General features: G+C 48.3%; 1 protein-coding gene across 2 annotated transcripts; it reads left to right on the top strand.

The window, feature by feature from the left end:
• LOC132832432 (zinc-binding protein A33-like) lies at positions 1–18,091 on the top strand. 2 transcript variants are annotated; one of them, XM_060850417.1, is made up of 7 exons: positions 1–451; positions 4,415–4,510; positions 5,889–6,122; positions 8,548–8,570; positions 8,664–8,779; positions 16,335–16,595; positions 17,967–18,091. In XM_060850417.1, exons 1-7 carry the CDS (start codon positions 77–79, stop codon positions 18,005–18,007), a joined length of 1,146 nt encoding a protein of 381 aa, XP_060706400.1. In that variant the 5' UTR covers positions 1–76; the 3' UTR covers positions 18,008–18,091. The 2 variants fall into 2 exon arrangements, with proteins under 2 accessions (XP_060706400.1, XP_060706399.1); XM_060850416.1 differs by lacking the exon at positions 17,967–18,091 and having other exon boundaries at positions 16,335–16,900.
• The last annotated feature ends 7,630 nt before the right edge of the window (positions 18,092–25,721 follow it).

The raw sequence follows: 25,721 nt of genomic DNA, 5'->3' as shown, positions 1-25,721 counted from the left end.
CGAAACTGAAAGTACTTCACTGAACACTGATCACCATTTTACTTTGAGCACAGAGCACAGAGATTAATCCTTCACGATGGAAGCTGATCTTTCCTGTGCTGTTTGCCATGATCTGTATAAAGATCCTGTCTTACTTGACTGTGATCACAGCTTCTGTCGATCCTGTGTGACCCAGTACTGGGAGAGAGCTGACACTGCCTGCTGTCCTGTCTGTAGAAAGGAGACTTCCTCCAGGACCCTGAGACCCAACCGCACTCTCTCCAATATCGTGGAATCATTTGTAAAAAGCGGTGGAGGTGGTGAAATGCAGCAGGAATGCAGCCGACACAAGGAGAAACTGAAATTATTCTGTAAAACTGATAATCAGCTCATCTGTCTCATCTGCCAGTCTTCAAAAAGTCATCAAAACCACGAGGTGCTGCCAGTGGAAGAAGCTGCTGAAGAGTTTAAGGTGAGGGGACACTGAGTAAAATAAAATACAGAATCCTGCAGGGATCATTCAAAGACTCAGGTTTGAGTGTCTCACACCGGTTATTATTAAACTACTTTGCAAATCTTTTTCCTTCTGATAAACGACGGAGGGGGTAGATTTCCTTTAGTCAAAGCTGCCTTTTACAATGACAACAAAAACTGACAATTATCCAATGCTTTTAATCTAATAAAACATCATAAGGCATTTCAGAGGAATGTTCTACAATTACATTGGACACTGAGTCACATCAGGTGATGTCAGAACAATGATCAGAGGCTTGGTCAAAGAGGAAACGTTTACTTTCCTGAAACAGAAAGAGAAAGGGGGAGAGAGGGAGAGAGAGAGAGAGAGAGAGAACATTCTCGACGCTCAGGACCTGCAATGCAAAAGGTGGCGACACCGATGGGGGAGTGTTTAAAATGGGGGTGTTCAAGAGGCCAGAATTGGATTAGAGGAGGTGATGAAAACAGAGAATGGAATCCTGAACAGGGAACATTCAGAGATTCAGGTTTGACCATCTTTCAGTAATTATTCTTCAATTACTTAGCAGTTAGATGAAATTGTTCACTTGAGAACAACAATGAAAACATATATCTAATTCGTGTTTTAATCTCATAAAACTTGCAAAGGCCCTTATCGGGAATGTTATGAAGTGAACTTAGACACCAAACCACATCAGGTGACATGAGGGCCATGGCCAGAAGCTTGGTCAAACAGGGAGAGGTTTATCCTCCTGAGGGAGAGAGAGAGAGAGAGGGGAGAGAGAGAGAGAGAGAGAGAAATGGAGAGATTTTGGGAGAATTTTCCAGAAGCTCGTGGTCCTGGCTGCTAAAGGTTCAGCCACCAATGGGGGAGTGATGAAAATCAGGAATGTTCAGGATTTGATGACAGCCGATGTCTAACAGGATGGTGAGGCTGAAGGACATTCCAGAGAAACAGGGAAGACAAGGCCAGAGAGATGTTTTAAAACAAGCATGCGGAACGTTTAACATTTAGGAGGCCTTGTGAAAGGAGTTTGTAACCTTGACACTTGATGATCTGATCCTTTTCTCTGTTCCCCACCCTCTGCCATGTTCCTCACTCCCCCTGTCACTGTGCCCGATTTCAGTGACCTCCCTGAGCATCACCACCTCCAAGCTCAGATCCATCCAGCCTAACCCTGACACTGCCCCTTGTCCAACACCCCCACTCTCTCACCCTTACCAACAGCCTCATCATCCAATTCAGTTTCTCACTCTGAATATGTAACTCCCACCCTTCCTTGTCCCCCATGTCCCATCACTGAAACTCTCCTCTCTGCTTCTTCCAACTCTCTCCAACCACATCCTTTAAGTTTTCTTCCTTGCCCATGCCTTTCCCCCTTCCCACCATCATCTGGCCCTTTCCACTTCACACTCCTGTTGTGTAAACCCCCTCCTATCTGTCTCAGACCAGGTCTGTGCCTTTATCCAGCCTGGCTGCCTCACTTGGACAGGGACCTGCTGCCTCCCTTTACTGCTCCATAACCCATTGGAGAAGTCTGCTGTGACAGTGACTACTCCCAGGCTGGAGTCTCGCTGTGGCTCCTGGGTGGCTCCTGCTGTGACCAAGTTCTGAGCAGAGCTGCTACTGCAGGGAGTGTGGTGTCAGGCACGTGAGGGACATGTGGGAACTAACTTGAGTAGAAACCCCATGAATCAGGGACAAGGAACACCACCAACAATCGCAGAAACACAGAAATTTACAGCACAGAGGGAGACCATTCAGATGGTGGTGAATCTTTGGAATTCTTCACCCCAGAGACCTGTGGAAGCTCAGTCACTGAATATGTTCAAGACACAGATCCAGAGATTTCTAGAGAGTGATGACATCAAGGGGATATGGGGATAATGCAGGAAAATGGCACTGATGGAGATGATCAGCCCTGATCTAGAATAGCACAGCCCGGCCTGAGGGGCTGAATGGCCTACTCCTGCTCCAATGTGTCTGCTCAGCCTATTGTATCTGTGCTGGCAGATAAAGAGCCACCAGTCCTGATCCCACTTTCCAGCTTCTGTCCTGGAGCCTTGGAAAATGTTTTGACTGTTTTTATGGACCAGATCGGACCCCCTTTAAATATTTTAAGAAGATAGTCCAACTCTAGCTTTTTCTTATTTTAAAGACAATTACACATTATCTGTACCAGATCTTTAGAAGAACATGTTTTTTTTCGACTCCCTACAGTGCAGAAACAGGTCATTCGGCCCAACAAGTCCACACTGACGCTACAAAGAGTAACCACCAGACCCATTCCCTGACCCCATTACTCTACATTTACCGTTGACTAATGTACCTAACCTACACATCGCTGAACACTATGGGCAATTCACCGAACCTGTACATCTTTGGATTGTGGGAGGAAACTGGAGCACCCAGAGGACACTCCACACAGACAGTCACCTGAGGCTGGAATCAAACCCAGGACCCTGTGAGGCTGCAGTGCGAACTACTGAGCCACCATCCCGCCCATAAATCTGATGCAACTGGTCAAACTACTCGATGTTCAGCAAAGCACAACTTATTTAAACGGTTTCATTAAAATACAACCAAAGAAAGAGGAACTTAGAATAACTTAATAATAGATACAGCGAATATTACTAATTAACTGTTCCAATGTCGGAAAATCCAATAAACACACCCATGGAAAAAGGAAAATTCAGATGAAGTTCTCCGATTAAAGAGAAAAAAAAAACATCTCGAGAAGTTTAGAGAAAATAGCAGTGAAGCGACGTTCACTGAAGTTTCTTTTGAGACCCTAATATCTTCTAATGTAACTGAAAAAACCAAAACCCAGAGAGAGGAGAGCTGGCCACACCCATTCAGGCTGGTAAAAAAACCCAATGTCCCCCAGGCTGTTTACTCACAAGGTCTGCAGTAGCTAGTTCAGTCCCTTTGCCTTGCAACCTCTCTTCAAAAAAACCAGGACAAATAACCTCTTAAAGTGACAGCATTGTCACACTGTGAGAAGGGTTTCTATCTCTCCCACATTTTCAGGCAGTGAAACCCAAACTGGGTGAAAAGATATCTCAGTTCCCAGCTCATTCTTTCAGCAATTCCACTGACTCAATCAATGAAATCTCTGCTCAGGAAGGTATGTCCTTCCTATCCAATTTCTCAGGGCCCTTCATAATTACCTGCAGCTCAATTCGATCTCCTCAGTCTGCCCCATCCCAATGGAAATAGGCCTGATTTATTCATCTTTCCTTCTGTGTACAATTCTCCATGGTAACACACTGCTGTGGTGTGGGCCCATCCTTCCTGTAATGTGCTGAGCAGAACGGGGTTCAGTGTTCTAGCAGTGGTGTTATTAATGATTTCTACAATTCAAATGTATGCATCCTGCTCATATCGTTTATACACTGACCATTAAATAAAGTTCCCATATCTCATTAATAACATTACCTTCCTATGTTGCTACCTTCAAGGACCTGTGGACAGGTTCTCTAAAGTCCTCTGTGCCTCTACACCTCTCAGTGTCTGACCAGTCCTTGTGGATTCTCTCCCAATGCATCACCTCCCTGGAGTGAATTTCATTTACAACGTCTCTGGCCCTGTTCGTTACACTGAACTCCATGAAGCAACATTTGTACTTTTATGGCCTTCGTTCAATAAAACCAGAGAAAGTTCTGGCAGAAGGAGGCCATTCAGTCTGAGTACAAATTTACAGCCACCCATACTGATCCCACCATCCAGGCCCTGACCCATAGTCTTGCAGGTTACAACATCTCTCATATCTCCACAATCAAACTAGGCAGCAAATTCCAGACAAATGCCACTAATTGACTGAATGTTTTTCTCACACTTGATTTAATAATTCCCCCAGTCATCCCGAGTCTGTGCCAACATGAATTTCAATTTGATGATGTTTCATTTTTGGGGAATGTATTTCTGAAAATGTGCTAATTAATTGATGGTTTTGTTCAGGAGGAACTGGAAACCTCCCTGAAGCCAATTCAAGAGAAGAAGAAGGAATGTGAAACTGTCAAAAGTGATTATGAGAAAACACTGTCCCACATTCAGGTACTTATGATCTTACTTTGTTCTATATTTTGTACAGAATTGTAACCATTCAGAATTGCACTGTGCAGAATTCCGGTCTCCATATTACAAATAGATATTGCATAAATTAACCTGGATATTTTCATGAGAGAGAAGAAGGTTGAGAGGTGACTTAATTGAGACATGTAAGATAATCAGAGCGTTAGATAGGCTGGACGGTGAGAGCCTTTTTCCTCAGATGGTGATGGCTAGCACAAGAAGACATAGCTTTAAAGTGAGGGGTGATAAATATAGGACAGATATCAGAAGTAGTTTCTTTACTCAGAGAATAGTTGGGGCATGGAATGGTCTGCCTACAGCCGTAGGAGACTCGCCAACTTTAAGGGCATTTAAATGGTCATTGGATACACATATGGATGAAAATGGAATAGTATAGGTTAGATGGGCTTCAGATTGGTTTCACAGGTCGGTGCAATATCGAGGGCTGAAGGGTCTGTACTGCGCTGGAATGTTCTATGTTCTATCAGAATTTAGCACTTTCAGGAATGATTGAACAGGTTGTGAGTCATTTCTTTGGAAAAGAGAAGACTGAGGCTAATCTGTTTGAAGTTTTAAATATTCTTATAGGATTTGAAAATATGGATCCAGAGAAGATGTTTCTACACATCATGGATTTGACCAGATTGGGAAAGTTTTAATAATTTACTGATCTGAGTCGGACATGAACAGTGCATTGGGTACAGGAGTTAGGAGATCATGTTGCAACTGTACAGAACATTAGTCATATCACTTCTGGAATACTCCTGGAATTCAATTCTGGTCTCCCTGCTGCAGGAAAGATGCTGTGAAACGAGAAAGGCTTCAGAAAAGATTTACAAGGTGCCGCCAGGGTTGGAGGAACTGAGTTACAGGGAGAGGCTGAATAGGCTGGGGCTGTTTTCCCTGGAGCATTGGAGGCTGAGGCATGACCTTGTAGAAGTTTATAAAATCATGAGGGGCAGAGATTGGATGAATAGCCCAGGTCTTTTCTCTCGGGTTCGTGAAGGCTAAAACTGCAGGCCATAGGTTGAAGGTGAGATGAGAAAGATTTTAAAGGGACCTGTGAAGAGGGTGGTGCATGTATGGAATGAACTGCCAGAGGAAGTGGTGGAGGCTGGTACAAGAATAACATTTAAATGACATGGGGATGGGTGGATGAATCAGAAGGGTTTGGAGGGATGTGGGCCAAGTGCTGGCAAACGGGATGAGATTAATTTGCATATCTGGTCAGCATGGATGGGTCTCACTGAAGGGTCTGTTTCTGTGCTGTACATCTTTATGACTCTATGACTGCTCAGGCTGAACAACATTTTAAAACTCTTCATTTGTTTTTGTTCAATCTGATTATTATTTCCCAAAGGACCAAGGCGTAAAAACAGAGAAACAAATTAAAACTGAATTTGAAAATCTTCATCAGTTTCTCCGTGAGGAAGAGAGGATTGTGTTGGAAGATCTGAAACTGGAAAAAGAGGAACACAGTCAGGAGATGAAGGAGAGGATTGCAAAGATAACAGAGGAAATCTCAACCCTTTCAGTCACTGTTCAGGATATTGAACAAGAGCTGAGGGAACAGGACAGCATCACATTTTTAACAGTAACTATTTATTTTTCTTTCCTTTGCCTCTTTTCTTTGAGATTGTCTTGATGAATTGCAGATTCTGTCCTTAAAACATAGAGTATAAACCTCACTGAGTAACAGCACGCCAATGACCTGGGACATTGGGTTTTCTCTGTCTCACACCCAAGAGCACAAACTCTGTCTTTAACATGGAAATGACACAATCTGGAGTGTGTCCACTCCAGGGAAATATTACAGGGGAACATTGTAATGAGCTGAAACCATGAGGAAAATCAGCTTCATAAAGAGTGAGAAACCCTCAGGATGGTCAGACCATTCTCCCCTGAGGGTACATTTCCAGTCCAGCTGCTGATCAGACACTGGGACCTACAGTGCAGGGACCAGCCAGGCTGTAACATGTTTACAGTGTCCCTGGCTGGAACAGGAATGGTTCTGTCCAGGAGAGAGAACTCTCCACAGGCTCAGATACACAGACAGATCGAGCTTTCTCTCAGCAGTTAAATAGTGAAATGTTCAGACAATGGGAGGGGTGTGTCCCCACATGACAACCATTTATATCAGAATCAATATGATTTTCTGTAATTTCCACTGTGTTCAGCGAGCCCCTGAGAACTTGGTAATTCTCTGTTGTGTATTAAAATGCTGAAGGGGGCGGTTTGTGAAGCAGTGTGATACCCATCACTGAGGTTACCATGACGGACCCTCCTTCCCAACCTCTCCCCTTGTCTGAGGTATGGTGGCCCGCAGGGTAATCACCACCAGTTATCTCTCCCCAATGAGGGAGCAGCCCTTTGGCCTGGTAAAGACTATGGCAACACCACCGTCTGCGGTGCCAGTGTGGGCTGAGCGATAAATGTTAACCAGGAAACAGGGAGAACTCCAGTGTTCCTCTTGGGATCTACTCAGTTCATTGTTATTTTAATTTCAAAAATATACTTTATTCATAAAGCTACCTTTATATACACAGGCAGTAAAGCAGTTTGGTTCTGTCCAGTCACATATGGAGAAACAACAAACATTGGAGCTTGACTCTATCCACCAAACAAACCAAAGGCAGTTGTGACTTGTCCAAGACTAGATTTACATCCATTTGAGGCACCAGGAAGGACTGATAACTGAACGGATTCACTTCAATAGAAAGCCCTCAGACAGTGGTCTTTCCCCACTGTGCCTGGGCGGCAGCTGCCCCAAGGTTTAATGTGTCCCTCAGCACGTAGTCCTGGGCCTTGGAATGTCCCAGTCTCCAACAGTCGGTCAAGGTCAACTCTCTGTTTGGAAGACCAACAAGTTTTGGGAGGACCAAAGAGCATCTTTCACTGAGTTGATGGTCCTCCAGGCACAGTCACTGTTTGTCTCGGTGTGTCCCTCGGGGAACAGACCACAGAGCACAGAGTCCCGCATCATGGAGCTGCTCTGGGTGGATCTCGACACAAACCACTGCATCTTCCTCCAGCCTTCCTTTACAAAGGCCCTTTCCAGAAGGAGATGTGTGACAGTCTCTCCTCCCTGCAGCCACTTCGAGGGCAGCATGTGGTGACACAGACCGACTGGGTATACATGAAGGATCTCACAAGTGCCCTCTCTCACCACGACAGGATCCAGCCTCTCCTTTGCCCTCAGGGTATCAAGGATGTTATGTACTGACCACTTCCTGATGGATTATGGTGAAAGGTGTTTCTCTTTGTAAATGTCTCCATGAAGGACAGTGATGGGGAACAGTCCAACTACTTGGTGCATTCCACAGCAGTGAGGCCAGGCCCATCCTTCCCAACACCGGGGACAGGTAGAACCTCAGTACGTAGTGACACTATTCAATGGGGAGAGAGTGTAGAACCTCAGTTTAACAGCTCAGCTGAAACCTGGCCCCTCTGACAATGGAGTTGCCATTCAGCTGGTTAGACATTGAGCTCAGAGTGACTCACAGTGAGTGTCCCTGACATTATAATTCAGTCTGTTTGGTTCAGGGTTTCAGGTTACACAGAGTGGCCTGACTGCAGACAAAGATTCGGAGACTGGCTGATGAGTCCTGGTACTGAACATAAAACTAAAATTGCAGCTTCACCCTCTTTCCAGGAGGGTCAGTGAATTCTATTGGACAATCCTGGTGTAGATTCCCAGAAACATTTGTCTTCAGGACACATACACTTTATAACAGGGAAGTAAACATTAAAGTGACTCTGTAACCAATAAACTAATCCCAGCAATTTAACATCCATGAAGATATTCCAATTGGGTTGGATCTCTGTGAGTTGTTCTGTGCAGTAAGATCCAGTAATTTGTAATATTGTGGAGTAACTCAGTCCAGTGAGGACAGGAAGACACTGCCTAATAACTTCCTGAATTTAAAATGTTCATGTTTTGGGGAATCCAGTCTGGAACTTTACTTTTTGTCATAAAATGTTCTCGAAACACTAACTATTAAAATGTTTTTGTTCCACAGAAATTTCCGGATACAAAGAAAAGGTAAAGCTTACATCCTTGATTTGATTTTTATTTCTAACATATCCCTCTCCCACCCTGGAATGACCCAACACTGACCTTTATCTCCTGTTTCAGAGTGAAGCAAACTCTCCCAGAGCCACAGAAGGTTTACCCTTTAATAAATGTGGGCAAGTACATCGGCTCCCTGCAGTACAGAGTGTGGAAAAAGATGCTGACGGTGATTAATACAGGTGGGTGTGAGCTTCCTGACACCAACTCTTCAACAACTCTCATATTTATGAGTAGAAGGGAGCTGTGTATTCACAATAAATGTTTAATTGTCTTCGTAACTGATAAGATTTCACTTCAGTCAGATTTATATGAAAATACAGAATTGACTGATCACAGGGTCACAGTGACCTGCTCCACCTGCTGGACACTCCTAGTATTGCGAAGGGACATTGCTTCTTCAACCTCCCTTTGTGGATCATTGACCCAACATTCTGTTTATCTTTATCCATCTTCCACAAAACTCCAGCATAAGATCCTGTTCCTTCTTTGATTATTCTGTCTAACAGCAGTCAGACTGGATTGCGATGGTCAGAGGCTAATGGTCACAAGTGACTGTTTGTTTCCAACAGAAGGCCTTCCCATAAACTGATGTCAGTGGCTGCAGCTTCCAGATAAAAGGCCTTGTTGGGGTGGACAGCTCCCAGAGCTGGGCCAGGCTGCAAGTCCCTCTCTCTGTCACACACACCGTCTCAGTCTGCACCTCGTCAAGGGGCAGCACTCCGAAAGCTTCTGATTCAAAATAAACCTGTTGGACAATAACCTGGTATTGTGTGACCTTCTGACCATGTCTGTCTGTCTGTCTGTCTGTCTGTCTCTCTCAATCTCTCTATGATAAGCACTGTCTCTCCCTATCACATGCACTGTCTCTCTCTCTCTCTCGCTGTAATACACACTGTCTCTCTCTCTCTCTCTCTCTGTTACACTCACCATTTCTCTATCACACATACCGTCTCTCTCTCTGTGATACATACCATCTTTTTCTCTGTGTTTCACACTCACTGTCTTCCTCTCTCTCTCTCTCACTCTGTTGCAGTCACTATCTCTCTCTCTCTCTCTCTCTCACTCTGTCGCACTCATTGCATCTCCCACTGTCAAACATATCATCCCTCTCCCCCTCCAGCTCTCTGTCACATAAACCATCTCTTTCTCTCTCTCTCACTCTGTCATGCAAACAGTCTCTCTCTCTCTCTCTCTCACACTCTGCCCCTCTGTCAGACACACCACTTATCTCTCTCTATCATCACACTTGCCATCTCTCTCTCTCTCTCTCACACTAACTGTCTCTCCCTTTCACACACATCCATCTCTCTCTCTCTCTCTCGCTATCACACACTGTCTCACACACTCTATCTCTCTCTGTCACACTCACTGTCCCTCTCTATCATAAACCATCTCTCTCTCTCTCCATCATACACTCTCTCTCTCTTTCCCTCTCTGTCAGACTTGCCGTGTCTCTGTCTCTCTCTCACTCTGACACACTCCTTAAGGTCTGTCTATATCACAGACACCCTCTCTCTTTGTCTCTCTCTCTCTATCACACTCACTATCTCCCTCCCTGTCTCTCCCTTTCCCTCTCTCTGCCACACTCAATATCTCTCTATCTCGTGCTCTGTCAAATGTTTCCTCTCACTCTCTTTGTCATACACACCGTCTCTCTCTCTCTCTCTGTCAAAAACATCACCCCTCTCTCTCCCTCTGTCACACTTGCTGTCTCCCTCCTTCACTTTCTGTCACACTCTTTCACATGCACCAATCTCTCTTTGTCGCTGTCACACTCACGGTCTGTCACATCCACTGTCCCTCTCTCTTCATGGAGAAACTGTCTCTCACCCTCTGCCACACATAATGACCCACTCTCTCTCCCTGTCATTCAAAACTTCACTCTCGCTGTCATAGTTGCCACCTCCCTCTTTCTCTTTCTCTCTCTTCGTTACACACCATCCCTTTATCTCTCTGTCATAACACTGTCTCTTCCTCTCTCCCTCTCTATTTCTGTCTCGATCACACTCGAATTCTCTCGCACTTTCGCTGCCACATACAGTGTCTGTCCTGCCTCGGTCACACACACCACCTCACTCTCTCACCTTCTGTCACACACACCGCCTCACTCTCTCACCCTCTATCACACACACCGCTTCACTCTCTCACCCTCTATCACACACACACCACCTCACTCACTCACCCTCTGTCACACACATCGTCTCACTCTATCACCCTCTATCACACACACTGCCTCACTCTCTCACCTCTGTCACTCACACACCGCCTCACTCTCTCAGCCACTGTCTCACAAACCACCTCACTCTCTCACCCACTGTCACTCACACACCGCCTCACTCTTTCAGCCTCTGTCACACATACTGCCTCACTCTCTGTATCACACACACCGCCTCACTCTCTCACTGTCTGTCACTCACACCGGCTCACTCTCTCACTCTCAGTCACACACACCGTCTCACTCTCTCTCTGTTACACATAACCTCTCTCTTTTCATTATACTTGCCATCTCTGACTCTGTTTATTTTTCTCTGTCACACGCACCATCTCTCTCCCTCCCTGTCACATGCACTACCACTCTCTCTCTTTCTCTCTGTCATACACACCTTCACTGTCTCTGTTATGCACACCATCTTGTTCTGCTCTCTCTCTCTGTCACATACACTATCCCTCTCTCTGTCACATAAACTGTCTCTTTCGCTTTTTCACTCTCTGTCACACACACCGCCTCACTCTCTCACCCTCTGTCACACACACACCGCCTCATTTTCTCACCCTCTGTTGCTCACACACTGCCTCTCTCTCTTACCCTCTGTCACTCACACTGACTCACTATCACTCCCTGTTACACACACCGCCTCACTCTCTCACCCACTGTCCCCACATACCGCCGCACACTCTCACTCTCTGTCACACTCATTGCTTCACTCGCTCACTCTCTGTCACACACACACCTTACTCTTTTATCCTCCATCACACACACCTCACTCTCTCACCCTCTGTCTCACACACTGCCTCACTCTCTCACCCTCTGTCACACACACCGCATCACTCTCTCACCCTCTGTCACACACACTGCCTCACTCTCTCACCCTCCATCTCACACACACCATCTCACTCTCTCACTCTCTGTCACATAAACCACCTCACTCTCTCACCCTCTGTCTCACACACACTGCCTCACTCTCTCACCCTCTGTCACTCACATCGCCTCACTATCACCCCCTGTTACACACACCGCCTCACTCTCTCACCCACTGTCCCCACATACCGCCGCACACTCTCACCCTCTGTCACACTCATTGCTTCACTCGCTCACTCTCTGTCACACACACTGCCTCACTCTCTCACCCTCCATCTGACACTCACCACCTCACTCTCTCACCCTCTGTCACACACACTGCCTCACTCTCTCACCCTCCATCTCACACACACCGTCTCACTCTCTCACCCTCTGTCAGACACAGCGCCTCACTCTCTCACCCTCCGACAAACAATGCGCCTCACTCTCTCACCCAATGTCACACACACTACCTCATTCTCTCATTCTCTATCACTCACACCGCCTCACCCTCTCGCCCTCTGTCACACCTACCGCCTCACTCTCTCAACCTCTATCACACTAATCACCTCACTGTCGCACCATCTGTCACACACCGCCTCACTCTCTGTCTGTCACTCTAACCGCCTCGCTCTCTCACCCCCTGTCACACACACCACCTCACTCTCTCATCCTCTGTCACACACAGCACCTCACTCTCTCACCCTCTATCACACCTACCGCCTCACTCTCTCAACCTCTATCACACTAATCACCTCACTGTCGCACCATCTGTCACACACCGCCTCACTCTCTGTCTGTCACTCTAACCGCCTCACTCTCTCACCCCCTGTCACACACACCACCTCACTCTCTCACCCTCTGTTGCTCACACACTGCCTCTCTCTCTTCCCCTCTGTCACTCACTCTGCCTCACTATCACCCCCTGTTACACACACCGCCTCACACTCTCACCCACTGTCCTCACATACCGCCGCACACTCTCACCCTCTGTCACACTCATTGCTTCACTCGCTCACTCTCTGTCACACACACACCTTACTCTCTTATCCTCCGTCACACACACCTCACTCTCTCACCGTCTGTCACACACACTGCCTCACTCTCTCACCCTCCATCTCACACTCACCACCTCACTCTCTCACCCTCTGTCACACACACCACCTCACTCTCTCACCCTCTGTCACACACACCGCCTCACTCTCTCACCCTCTGTCACACACACTGCCTCACTCTCTCACCCTCCATCTCACACACACCATCTCACTCTCTCACTCTCTGTCACATACACCACCTCACTCTCTCACCCTCTGTCACACACACTGCCTCACTCTCTCACCCTCCATCTCACACTCACCACCTCACTCTCTCACCCTCTGTCGCACACACTGCCTCATTCTCTCACCCTCTGTCACACACACTGCCTCACTCTCTCACCCTCCATCTCACACACACCATCTCACTCTCTCACTCTCTGTCACATACACCACCTCACTCTCTCACCTCTGTCACACACAGCGCCTCACTCTCTCATCCTCTGTCACACTCACCACCTCACTCTCTCACCCTCTGTCACACACACTGCCTCACTCTCTCACCCTCTATCTCACACTCACCACCTCACTCTCTCACCCTCTGTCGCACACACTGCCTCATTCTCTCACCCTCTGTCACACACACTGCCTCACTCTCTCACCCTCCATCTCACACACACCATCTCACTCTCTCACTCTCTGTCACATACACCACCTCACTCTCTCACCCTCTGTCACTCACACCGCCTCACTATCACCCCCTGTTACACTCATTGCTTCACTCGCTCACTTTCCGTCACACACACTCCTTACTCTCTTATCCTCCGTCACACACACCTCACTCTCTCACCTCTGTCACACACAGCGCCTCACTCTCTCACCCTCTGTCACACACACTATCTCATTCTCTCACCCTCTATCACTCACACTGCCTCACCCTCTCACCCTCTGTCACACACATCACCTCACTCTCTCACCCTCTATCACACACACCGTATCACTCTCTCTCTGTTACACATAACCTGTCTCTTTTCATCATACTTGCCGTCTCTGACTCTCTAATTCTCTCTTTCACACACACCATCTCTTTCTCTCTCTCTCTCTCTCTCTCTCTCCCTGTCACATGCACTATCTCTCTCTCACTTTGTCTCTGTCACACACACTGTCACTGTCTCTGTTATGCACACCATCTTGTTCTCTCTCTTTCTCTCTGTCATACACAACCTCTCTCTGTCACACTTGCCTTCGCCCTCTCTCTCTCTATCTCTGTGTCACACATACTTTCTCTCTCTCTCTCTCTCTCTCTCATCATTTCTGTCAGACACACCGTCTCTCTTGCTTTCTCTCTCTCTGTCACACAAACCTTCTCTCTCACCCTCTTTCAACACACGCCCTCTCTCTCTCTCTGTCATACACAACCTCTCTCTCTGTGTCACACTTGCTGTGACCCTCTGTCTATGTTTCTCTGTAACACACACCATCTCTCTCTTTCTCTCTCTCTTACTCTCTGTCACACACACCACTTCTCTCTCTCTCTCTCTGTTATATACACTATATCTCTCTATCTCTCTGTCACACACACTATCTCTGTCTCTGTCATGTACACCATCTCTCTCTATTTCTGCCTCTGTCACACACACCGTTTCTCTTTCTCTCTCTCTCTTTGTCATATGCACTGTCCGTCCCATTGTCATACAAACCGTCTCTTTCTCTTTTTTACCCTCTTTCACACACACTGCCCCACTCTTTCTCTCTGTCATACACAACCTCCATCTGCCACACTTGCCACCACCCTCTCTCTCTATCTCTGTCTCACACACAATGTCTCATTCTCTCTCTTTCTCATTGTCTCTGTCAGATACACCGTCTCTCTTTCCTTCTCTCTCTCAGTTACACAAACCTTCTCACTCACCCTGTTTCAACACACATCCCTCTCTCTCTCTCTCTCTCTCTCTCTCTTTCTGTCATACACAACCTCTCTCTCTATGTCACACTTGCTGTGACCCTCTGTCTCTGTCTCTCAGTCACACAGACCATATCTCTCTCTGTCACACACACCATCTCTCTCCCTCTCAGTTACACACGCCATCTCTCTATATCTGTCTTTATGTTAAAAACACAATGTTTCTCTCTCTTTCTGTCTCTGTCACATGCACCATCTCTCTGTCTGTCACAGTCCCTTTCTCTTTCTCTATGTCACACACATCCTCTCTATTTACACACGCACTGTCACTTTCTCTCTCTCGCTCTCTCTCTGTCCATGCACCATCTCTCTCTCTGTCATATACACTGACAATGTATTGATCTAACATCAGCAATGAACAAATTAACAGAATTACTCACTGTTCCTTAATTCAATTAAATTCTACTGGAATGAATGTTTCATTAACACAGTTCCCACATATAAATCCAATTCATAAGAGCAATAAATTAAACTTAGTCTCTCAACATGACACAATCTATGTCTGCTCTGCTGTCTCCAATCTTCCTTCTGCTGATCTCACATCACAAACACCTTTCTTTTGATGATTCTTCTGTGAGGATTTGGAGCTGGAAATGGTGCATTTGATGGGTCCTTGTTAGAGAGCTTCATCATATTGTGTCAAAGTCAGGTTTGTCTCTCTATGACATTTGGCTTCTCTCAATTTTCAAAAAAACCCTGCCTTCAATATTCCTGATGATGCACCAAATTCTCACAACGTGATTGGTTTCAGGCTGTAAACACCATCAGGTTTAAATTCAGTGGGTTTTGAATGGCAGAGTGTTTGGTTTAAATTAATTGGTCAAATTCGACTTGTCGTCAAAACAGCAGCAAACCTCAGGTGCCCATGAACAAAGCCAACAGGAACATGTTTCCATTTTAGAACAGTCTGTCTCCCACAGCTGCACACAGACCTCCTTCTCTGCTGAACTCCAAGCTTAAAGAGCACTTTTCCTCCGAAAGGGACCACACTCTGCTTTTCAATTCATTTACAATTTTACTATTTTTACACACCAACTTTGTGACACTCTGTCACACTCACCATTACTCTCCCTCTCTCTCTGACTCTCGCTCTGTCACACACTCATCCTCTCTCACTCTCTGTCACAATCACCGTGTCTCTCTCCCTGTGTCTATGTCCCTCTGTCGCAATCATTCTCTCTCTCTCTCTCTGTCTCTTTGTCATACACACCACGTCTTTTTGTCGCAATCACCGTCTCCCTCACTGTCACTTTGTCATTCACTGTCTATCTCTGTCACACATATACATCTCTCTCTCTCTCTCTATCACACACTCACTCTCTCCGTGACACATACTGTCTCGCTCTGTCTCTGTCTCTCTTTCTCACTCCCACTCTATCGCAGTCACTGTCTCTCACTCTATCACAGACACTGCCTCTCTCTTCCTTTCTCTCTGTCAAATGGACCATCTCTCTCTCTCTCTCTCTGTGACACATTGTCTTTCTCTCTCTCTGTCCCACCCTCTCTCTGTAACGGGGTTTCCTCAGCCTCATTGCAGGGTCTATCCCGAGTGCTGTTTAACCCCTTCCCTGGGGATGAATTTCTAATCCTGGATCGTTGCTGATGTTCCCAGTCACTAAGTGGCTGTGAGAGTTACAGTGAGTGTGACTAACATTTTATTGGTGTCCCTCTGTTCCCAGCTCCAGTAACCTTGGACCCTAATACAGCCCAACCTGCCCTTCTCCTGTCTGAGGACCTGAGCACCGTGAGACACACCGGGAATGGGCAGCAGCTTCCCGACAATCCGGAGAGATTTGATCCCTGTGTCTGTGTCCTGGGATCAGAGGGATTCACATCAGGGAAACATTCCTGGGAGGTGGAGGTGGGGAATAAGACTGAGTGGACGGTGGGTGTGGCCAAGGAGTCCATCAACAGGAAGTGGGGACTCACCGAGACTCCAGGTAATGGATACTGGGTATTGGTGCTGAGAGAGGGGAATAAATACTGGGCTAACAGTTGGTTAAATCTCAGTGTGAGTCCGAGGAAGGTCCGAGTCTGTCTGGATTATGAGGGAGGGAAGGTGTCCTTTTATAACTCAGAGAACAAGAGCCATATCTACACTTTCACTGGGACATTCACTGAGAAACTCTATCCTTACTTCTATCCGGGTCTCATTGATGGGGGTAAAAACACAGAGCCTCTGAAAATCTGTCCCCGGAGAGTAACAATCCAGGAGGATGAGGGATTCATCGCTTCATCCAAATAAAGACCCTCTCCGTGGGAGGGGAGGGGAAGATCCCACACACTGGGTCACTGGGTGGGGGGAGGGGTAAGATCCCACACACTGGGTCACTGGGTGGGGGAGGGGAAGATCCCACACACTGGGTCACTGGGTGGGGGGAGGGGGAAGATCCCACACACTGGGTCACTGGGTGGGGGGAGGGGAAGATCCCATACACTGGGTCACTGGATGAGGGAGGCCCACATTCTTGGAACAGAGGGGCTTTCCTGGTTTGCTCCTCCTCTTCCATGATCTGAAGGGGCTGCTGCTCCATTTCTGGATCCACTTTAGCTCCATGTTCCTGACCTTTGACCACTGGGTGCAGAGGGGACCAGGCAGATCGGGAGACCTCCTCATGGGCCTGGTCCTGGGCCTGGCCAAAGTGACCCTCAACAGGGTGCAGGCAGTGGGCAGTCAAGGTGGGTGTTTGTCCTGACTGTCTGACCCTCTTCCTCAGCTGGGTCAGTGCCCGGGTGTCCCTGGAGATCAGGCACATGGTGTCCATGGGTACACTTCAGGCCTTCAGTGGCTGGTGGGCACAGGGGGCACTGGACTGTCATTAATCCTGGAAATGCCTTTTTACTGAGATTTAAATTTCCTTTAAAGTCCTCTTTCTTTTGGTCACAGTGGGTCAGTCCTGTCCTTTTTAAATCGAGGATTCATTGTTTTTGGGTTCTTCACAAAGGGTTTAAATAGACCCAAACTGAAACTGGAACGTTTGGGTCAGGAAGTGTGTGTGTGTGTGTGTGTGTGTGTGTGTGTGTGTGTGTGTGTGTGTGTGTGTGTGTGTGTGTGTGTGTGTGTGTGTGTGTGTGTGTGTGTGTAATTTTGCAAATATATTGTTATAAAATTGTGGAACTACTGGTTCCAGTTCTATCCTTCACCAATGACTCTGGAATCTAAACTCTAATCTGGAGGAGAAATTATTTTATTTCAAAAATATACTTTATTCGTAAAATAATCATAAAATAATTTGATACACTGTACATTAGGTAATGCTATACATATGTCAACATTTACATACACAGCTCAGAATTATTATTACATACAGGTCTGTGCATTTCTCGCTCATATGCCCATATATTGAGCTGAGGCGTCAGCAGAGCCCAAATGACTGCATGGGCGCCCTGATCTTCTTTAGACAGGCAGATGTTACACGGTGGTCTTTCCCCACCGCGCCTTGGCGGCAGCTGCCCCAAGCTTCAGCGCGTCACTCAACACGTAGTCCTGGACCATGGAATGTGCCAGTCTGCAACACTCAGTCGGGGTCAACTCCTTCAGCTGGAAGATCAACAGGTTTCGGACCACTCAGAGAGCGTCCTTCACCAAGTTGATGACCCTCCAGGCGCAGTTGATGTTCGTCTCGGTGTGTGTCCCGGGGAACAGGCCGTAGAGCATGGAGTCCCGCGTCACGGCGCTGCTCGGAACGAACCTCGACAAACACCACTGCATTCCTCTCCAGACTCCCTCTGCATAGGCACATTCCAGAAGGAGGGGTGTGACAGTCTCGTCGCCCCCCGCAGCCGCTTCGAGGGCAGCGTGCGGTGCGGCAGAGTGTCCGGGCGTGCATAAAGGATCTCACAGGCAGAGCCCTTCTCACCACCAGCCAAGCCATGTCTTGGTGCTTGTTGGAAAGTTCTGGCGGAGGCATTCTGCCAAATGGCTTTGACAGTCTGCTCAGGGAACCACTCGACAGGATCCGCCCTCTCCTTTTCCCGAAGGGTCTCGAGGATGCTACGTGCTGACCACTTCCTGATGGACTTGTGGTTAAAGGTGTTTTTCTTCAAAAACTTCTCCACGAAGGGCAGGTGGTACGGAACGGTCCAACTACTCGGAGCGTTCCACGGCAGCGAGGCCAGGCCCATCCTTCGCAACACCGGGGACAGGTAGAACCTCAGTATGTAACGACACTTGGTGTTTGCGTACCGGGGATCCACGCACAGCTTGATGCAGCCACACACAAAGGTGTCCATCAGGGTGAGGGTGGCATTGGGTGTATTTTTTCCCCCGTTGCCCTGATCTTTGTACAGCGAGTCCCTTCAGACCCGGTCCATCTTTGAACTCCATATCAACTGGAAGATGGCCTGGGTGACTGCAGCGGCACAGGTTCTGGGAATAGGCCAGACCTGTGCCATGCATATTAGCGATGACAGTGCCTCACACCTGATGACCAGGTTTTTTCCCGTGATGGAGAGCGACCGCAGCTTCCATCTGCCCAGTTTCTGCCTCACTTTACTGATACGCTCCTCCAAATACTTGGCGCACGCCCCAGCCCTCCGGAACCAAATACCCAGCACCTTCAGGTGGTCGGTCCTGACGGTGAAGGGGATCGAGGATTGGTCGGCCCAGTTCCCGAAGAGCATGGCCTCGCTCTTGCCTCGGTTTACCTTGGCCCCCGAGGCCCGTTCGAACTGGTCACAAATGCACATGAGTCTGCGCACGGACAGTGGATCCGAGCAGAAAACGGCGACGTCATCCATGTACAGGGAGGCCTTAACCTGCAGGCCCCCGCTGCCAGGAATAGTCACCCCTCTCAGGCCCGCATCCTTCCTGATGGACTCGGCAAATGGCTCTATGTAGCACACAAACAAGGCAGGAGCGAGAGGGCAGCCCTGCCTGACTCCAGATCTGACTGGGAAGCTATCTGATTCCCACCCATTGATTGAGACTGCACTGATGATGTTGGTGTAGAGCAGTCTGATCCAATTGCAGATTCCCTCCCCGAAGCCCATTTCGGAGAGAACATCTCTCATATACCTGTGTGATATCCTGTCAAAGGCTTTCTCCTGGTCCAGGCTGATCAGGCAGGCATCCAACCCTCTGTCCTGCACGTGGGCGATCGTATCCCTGAGGAGTGCGAGACTCTCAGCGATCTTCTCTAATGTGGAGGAGATGACAGTGAGTCCCCCAGAAAAGAAACCTTGGGGTTGGTGTAGCCCCCAGAACAGGGACAGTCATTGTGATCACTGTACCCTGTTGGGTCAGACTGTCTCAGGGAGGGAGTGCTGTACAATGTCCCCTTCCTGCTGTGATATGTTGCTGAGTATGTTTCAAGTGTGTCACAAATAAAGTTTACATTGATGTTACTGACACTGTGGAGGTGTGTCTGGTTTAAGGGCCTTGACCTCAGATTATATTCAGGAACACAGTCAATCATTTCACTACCAGCTGCAATGAGCTCCTCTCACCTGGTTCCATTCTTACCCACCCAGTCAGAGCCAGAGATTCACCTGCAGTGGATTCTCTTCCCATTCCTACACTGTTCCCTCGGGAATCTGCCAAAGATCTGCCCTTGGCTCCTTCCTATTTCACAGCTACACGCTGCCTCTTGGTCACATCATGAGAAAACATGTCAAGTTCCACATATCTGGGTAAAAACAATGACTGCAGATGCTGGAAACCAGATTTTGTATTAGTGGTTCTGGAAGAGCCAGCAGTTCAGGCAGCATCCGATGAGCAGCAAAATCGAAGCCCTTCATCAGGAATAAAGGCAGTGAGCCTGAAGCGTGGAGCGATAAGCTTAGAGGAGGGTGGGGGTGGGGAGAAAGTAGCATGGAGTACAATAGGTGAGTTGGGGAGGGGATGAAGGTGATAGGTCAGAGAGGAGGGTGGAATGGATAGGTGGAAAAGAAGATAGGCAGGTAGGACAAGTCATGGGGACAGTGCTGAGCTGGAAGTTTGGAACTAGGGTGAGGTGGGGGAAGGGGAAATGAGGAAACTGTTGGAGTCCACATTGATGCCCTGGGGTTGAAGTGTTCCGAGGCAGAAGATGAGGCGTTCTTCCTCCAGGCGTCTGGTGGTGAGGGAGCGGCGGTGTAGGAGGCCCAGGACCTCCATGTCCACGGCAGATTGGGAGGGGGAGTTGAAATGTTGTTCCACAGGGCGTGGTGGTTAATTGGTGCGGGTGTCCCGGAGATGTTCCCGAAAGCGCTCTGCTAGGAGGCGTCCAGTCTCCCCAATGTAGAGGAGACCACATCAGGAGCAACGGATGCAATAAATGATATTAGTGGATGTGCAGGTAAAACTTTGCTGGATGTGGAAGGCTCCTTTAGGGCCCTTGATGGAGGTGAGGGAGGAGGTGTGGGCACAGGTTTTGCAGGGAAAGGTGCCAGGATGGGAGGGTGAGTTGTAGGGGGGCGTGGATCTGACCAGGTAGTCACGGAGGGAACGGTCTTTGCGGAAGGTGGAAAGGGATGGGGAGGGAAATATATCCCTGGTGGTGGGGTCTTTTTGGTGGTGGCGGAAACGGCGGCGGATGATTTGGTTTATGCGAAGATAGGTAGGGTGGAAGGTGAGCACCAGAGGCGTTCTATCCTTGTTACGGTTGGAGGGGTGGGGTCTGAGGGCCGAGGTGCTGGATGTGGACGAGATGCGTTGGAGGGCATCTTTAACCGCGTGGGAAGGCAAATTGCGGTCTCTAAAGAAGGAGGCCATCTGGTGTGTTCTGTGGTGGAAATGTTCCTCCTGGGAGCAGATACGGCAGAGGCAGAGGAATTGGGAATATGGGATGGCATTTTTGCAAGAGGTAGGGTGGGAAGAGGTGTAATCCAGGTAACTGTGGGAGTCGGTGGGTTTGTAAAAAATGTCAGTGTCAAGTCAGTCGTCATTAATGGAGATAATGGGGCCCAGCTCTGCCTGTCTCTTTATGGGCTACATAGAACAGTCGATCTTCCGTAATTACACCGGCACCACTCCCCACCTCTTCCTCCGCGACATTGATGACTGCATTGGCGCCACCTCATGCTCCCCTGAGGAGGTTGAGCAATTCATCAACTTCACCAACACATTCCACCCTGACCTTAAATTTACCTGGACCATCTCTGACACCTCCCTCCCCTTCCTGGACCTCTCCATCTCCATTAATGATGACCGACTTGACACTGATATTTTTTACAAACCCACCGACAGACAGGGAATACAGGGAGACCATGTGCAGGAACATGGGATTAGTTTAGAATGGCATCCTGGTCAGCACAGACAGGGAGGGGCCGAAGGGCCTGTTCCTGTGCTGTCCTGTTCTATGGAAGTAGATTAAAGAAAACTAAAGCTGAGAAGGAAGGAAACAATGGTCTCCGGGGTCCGCCACCATCCTGATCTCTGTTTCTCTCTCCACTGATCGTGCCAAACCCACTGAGTTTCTCCAGCAATTTCTGTTTTTGTTTCAGATTTCCGGCATCGCAGATCTTTGTGTTCTGTCATTCAATGATATTTGGCCGCAGTACCGATTCTCACCAGCCGGTGGCGGTGCTGTACCACATATAACATCACTATTCAGCAATCTCCGCGCCCTCTGTTCCCCGCAGTACCGCTCACTGCCAGATGGTGGCAATATTACATCGATTATGAATCACCTGGGATGAGACTATTGGAGGAATTTCCTGCTCACAGTGTGGCTCCCCTCAATGCTGGGGAGATGAAACACAGACTGGGTGACTGTAGAACACCAACGTTCACACCTTGAGCCTGCCAATTCAACACAGCCCAGTGTTTCCTGGGCAACATCTCTGTCTGGGAACTCCCTTTCACACCGTCACCATCTTCTCCCATTCACACCATCACCACTCCCTCCCCAAACACAGCAGTCCCCATTCACACCATCACCACTCCCTCCCTAATCCCAGCAGTCCCCATTCACACCATCACCACTCCCTCCCCAGACCCAGCAGTCCCCACTCACACCATCACCACTCCCTCCCCAAACCCAGCAGTCCCCATTCACACCATAACCACTCCTTCCCAAACCCAGCAGTCCCCATTCACACCATCACCACTCCCTCCCTAATCCCAGCAGTCCCCATTCACACCATTACCATCTTCTCCCAATCACACCATCACCACTCCCTCCCTAATCCCAGCAGTCCCCATTCACACCATCACCACCTTCTCCCATTCACACCATCACATCTCCCTCCCAAACCCAGTAGCCCCCAGGATATCCAGGATGATGACACCAGCAAGGTAGGCAGTGTTTGGGCTCCTGGGCCTGTACCCTCCAGGTGGTAGCATCCTCCCTTCACTCCTTACCCTTTTTACTTTCTTTCTTTTTATCGTCTTCTTTCTGCCAACGCTGGCAGATGCGGTGAAATATTGGAGGTTGGGAAGTGAAGATGGACATTCTTTCAACATTATCTTTTCAATTTTGAAGTACCCAGATGGCGCTGGATTGTGGTGTCTTTTGATACTTTCCCTGTATTTATCAGGTTGTTCATTGGACAGTATCAGTGACAATAAATCATTGGTCATTCATTCTCACCATACCCATTCCCTCCCATTCACACCATCACCACTCCCTCCTTAAACTCAAACAGTGCCCTCTCCCCATTCCCAAAGTGTCTAATCCGTCTCCCCATCTGTTCCCTGCCTCTGCCCCTCACTGCCCCTCCCTCATGAACACTTCCCTCTACTCCTCATTGTCCCCTCCCTCACTGACCTCTCCCTCTACCCCTCACAGTCCCACCTCTCACTGCCCCTCCCTCTCCCCCTCACTGCCCCTTCCTCTCTTTCCCCATCCCTCTCCCTCTCTTTCCCCCTCACAATCCCCTCCATCTCTCGCCATTACTCCTCTTCCCTCTCCTGTTTATTGGAGGGTTCACAAATACAGTTTCCTCATACAGACAGGTCTTCCACCTCCCGTCTGTAGTCTGTTTCATCACTATCTGAGATTCGACCAACTGTGGTGGTGTCATCAGCAAACTTGGAAATGGCATGAGTCCGGTATTTGGCGACGCAGTTATGGGGATACAGTGAGTACATTAGGGGAGTGAGTACGCACCTCTGGGGGGCAGTGAGTGTTAGTGAGGATGAAATATTGTCCCCAGTGGCCTGTGGGTCAGGAAACTGAGGATCCAGTTGCAGAGAGTGGGGCTTAATCCAAGATACTAAGTTTATTAAATCAGTCTCGAGGGGATAATAGTGTTGAAGGCTGAACTGTAGACAATGAGTAGGATTCTTATGTAGCTGTGCTTGGAAAATCCTTATCTCTGGAGTTCCCAACTCACTGTCTGTGTGAGGTCTGACACAACGGAAAACTTGTCAGCCTTCCTGCTCAGAGAATCCAATGCAGTGCAATCATCGGCGCTCATTCTCTAAATTTCACATTTCTCAACTCAAATTGGAATTCCTGTTGGTGGACACGTTTGAAGCCAGTGTTTGAAGGAAGGGAATGGGGGTCACTGTGGCTCAGTGGTTAGTACTGCTGCCTCACAGCCCCAGGGACCTGGGTTTGATTCCCACCTTGGACCACTGTCTATTTGGAGTTTGTACATTCTCACTGTGTCTGCATGGGCTTCCTCCTGGTGCTCCAGTTTCCTCCCAAATTCTTCAGTGAACTGGCCATGCTATATTGCGCCTAATGTTCAGGGATGTGCATTAGTCAGGGGTAAACGTAGGGGAGGGGGAATGGCTCTGGGTGGATTCCTCTTTGGAGGGTTGGCGTGGATTTGTTGGGCTGAAGAGTCTGTTTCCATACTGCAGGGATTCTATGATAATTGTAACTTTATGAAAGTTTGTGAATCCTGCACTCAGCACCGCTGAATGTCTCCACCTGGTTATATCGACAATACATCCGGGAGGGTCAGCTTAAACAGGAAAGACTGTCCATGCTTTTACCGAATGTAACTAACATGGACTGTCACATCAAACATATTTCCTGTAATTATCAGGATCCAGGGAAATTATAAACTACTCAGTAATTATAGGAGTGGAATCATGTATCTGATTCTAATGTGCTGTGTCTATACTCACTTGGTTAGAGACAAAAATCTGCAGATGCTGGAATCCAAAATAGCCAAGCAGGAGGCTGGAAGAACACAGCAAGCCAGGCAGCACCAGGAAGTGGAGAAGTCAATGTTTTGGGTATAACTCTTCTTTAGGATTGGTGGTGGGGGTGAGGGGACCTGCAGATAAATGGAGGGGGTGGGGCATTGTTTTGGGGTAGTGGTGAGGTAGTGATCGACGAATAAAGGTGGTAGGTATGACCTAGTAAGTCGATGGGAGGAATGAATCTGATTGGTAGCTGAAAGGAAGGGTCAGCAGGTGGAATGGAAGGGAGGAGGTGGGGCTGGGAAGGGAATCGGGGGATGGGTAGGAAGCTTATTTGAAATGGGAGATCTCAGTGTTGAGTCCTCTGGGCTGTAGGCTGCCCAGACTAAAGATGAGGTGTTGTTCCTCCAATTTGTGGTCTGGTTCTCTGTGGCAATAGAGGAGGCCGAGGATGGACTTGCCTGAGAGGGAGGTGGAGGGGGAATTAAAATGGGTGGTCAGGTCAGGCTGGCTCTGGTGGGTCCAGCTAAGATGCTCAGCGAAACATGCCCTGAGTTTCCACTTGGTCTCCCCAGTGTCGAGAGAACCACATCGGGAACACTGGATACAGTCACCTAGGTTGGAGGAGAGGCAGGTGAACCTGTGTCTCACCTGGAAGGACTGTTTGGGGCCCTGGATAGAGGTGAGGGGGTGGTGTGCCAGCAGGTTTTGCTTCTTTTACATTTGGAATTGGTGGAAGTGTTTAAGGATGATATGTTGGATGTGGAAGCTGGTGAGGTAGAAAGTGGGGACAAGGGGCACCCTGTCTTCATTCTGTTCGGAGGGAGGGGTTTCTCACCCTAAACCCATCAGATGGTTTTTAGTTTGACAGGAGTGCGGCCGTGCTGCGTATCGAGTGAAAAGGGAGGAGGAGGTGGGATGGGGAAACCGGGCAATGTCCCCAAGCGCTGGGATAAAGTAGATTCATGAAGTTCCCGTGTGTACTTTCATCATCAACTTCACACAGGGAGACATTGCTCAACGGTTCTAGAACATCAGGTCACAA

Source organism: Hemiscyllium ocellatum, chromosome 35, assembly GCF_020745735.1.
Source record: "Hemiscyllium ocellatum isolate sHemOce1 chromosome 35, sHemOce1.pat.X.cur, whole genome shotgun sequence".
Lineage (NCBI taxonomy): Eukaryota > Metazoa > Chordata > Chondrichthyes > Orectolobiformes > Hemiscylliidae > Hemiscyllium > Hemiscyllium ocellatum.
The sequence above is the reverse complement of the archived record's forward strand: the minus strand, read 5'-3'. Positions and strand labels throughout refer to the sequence as shown.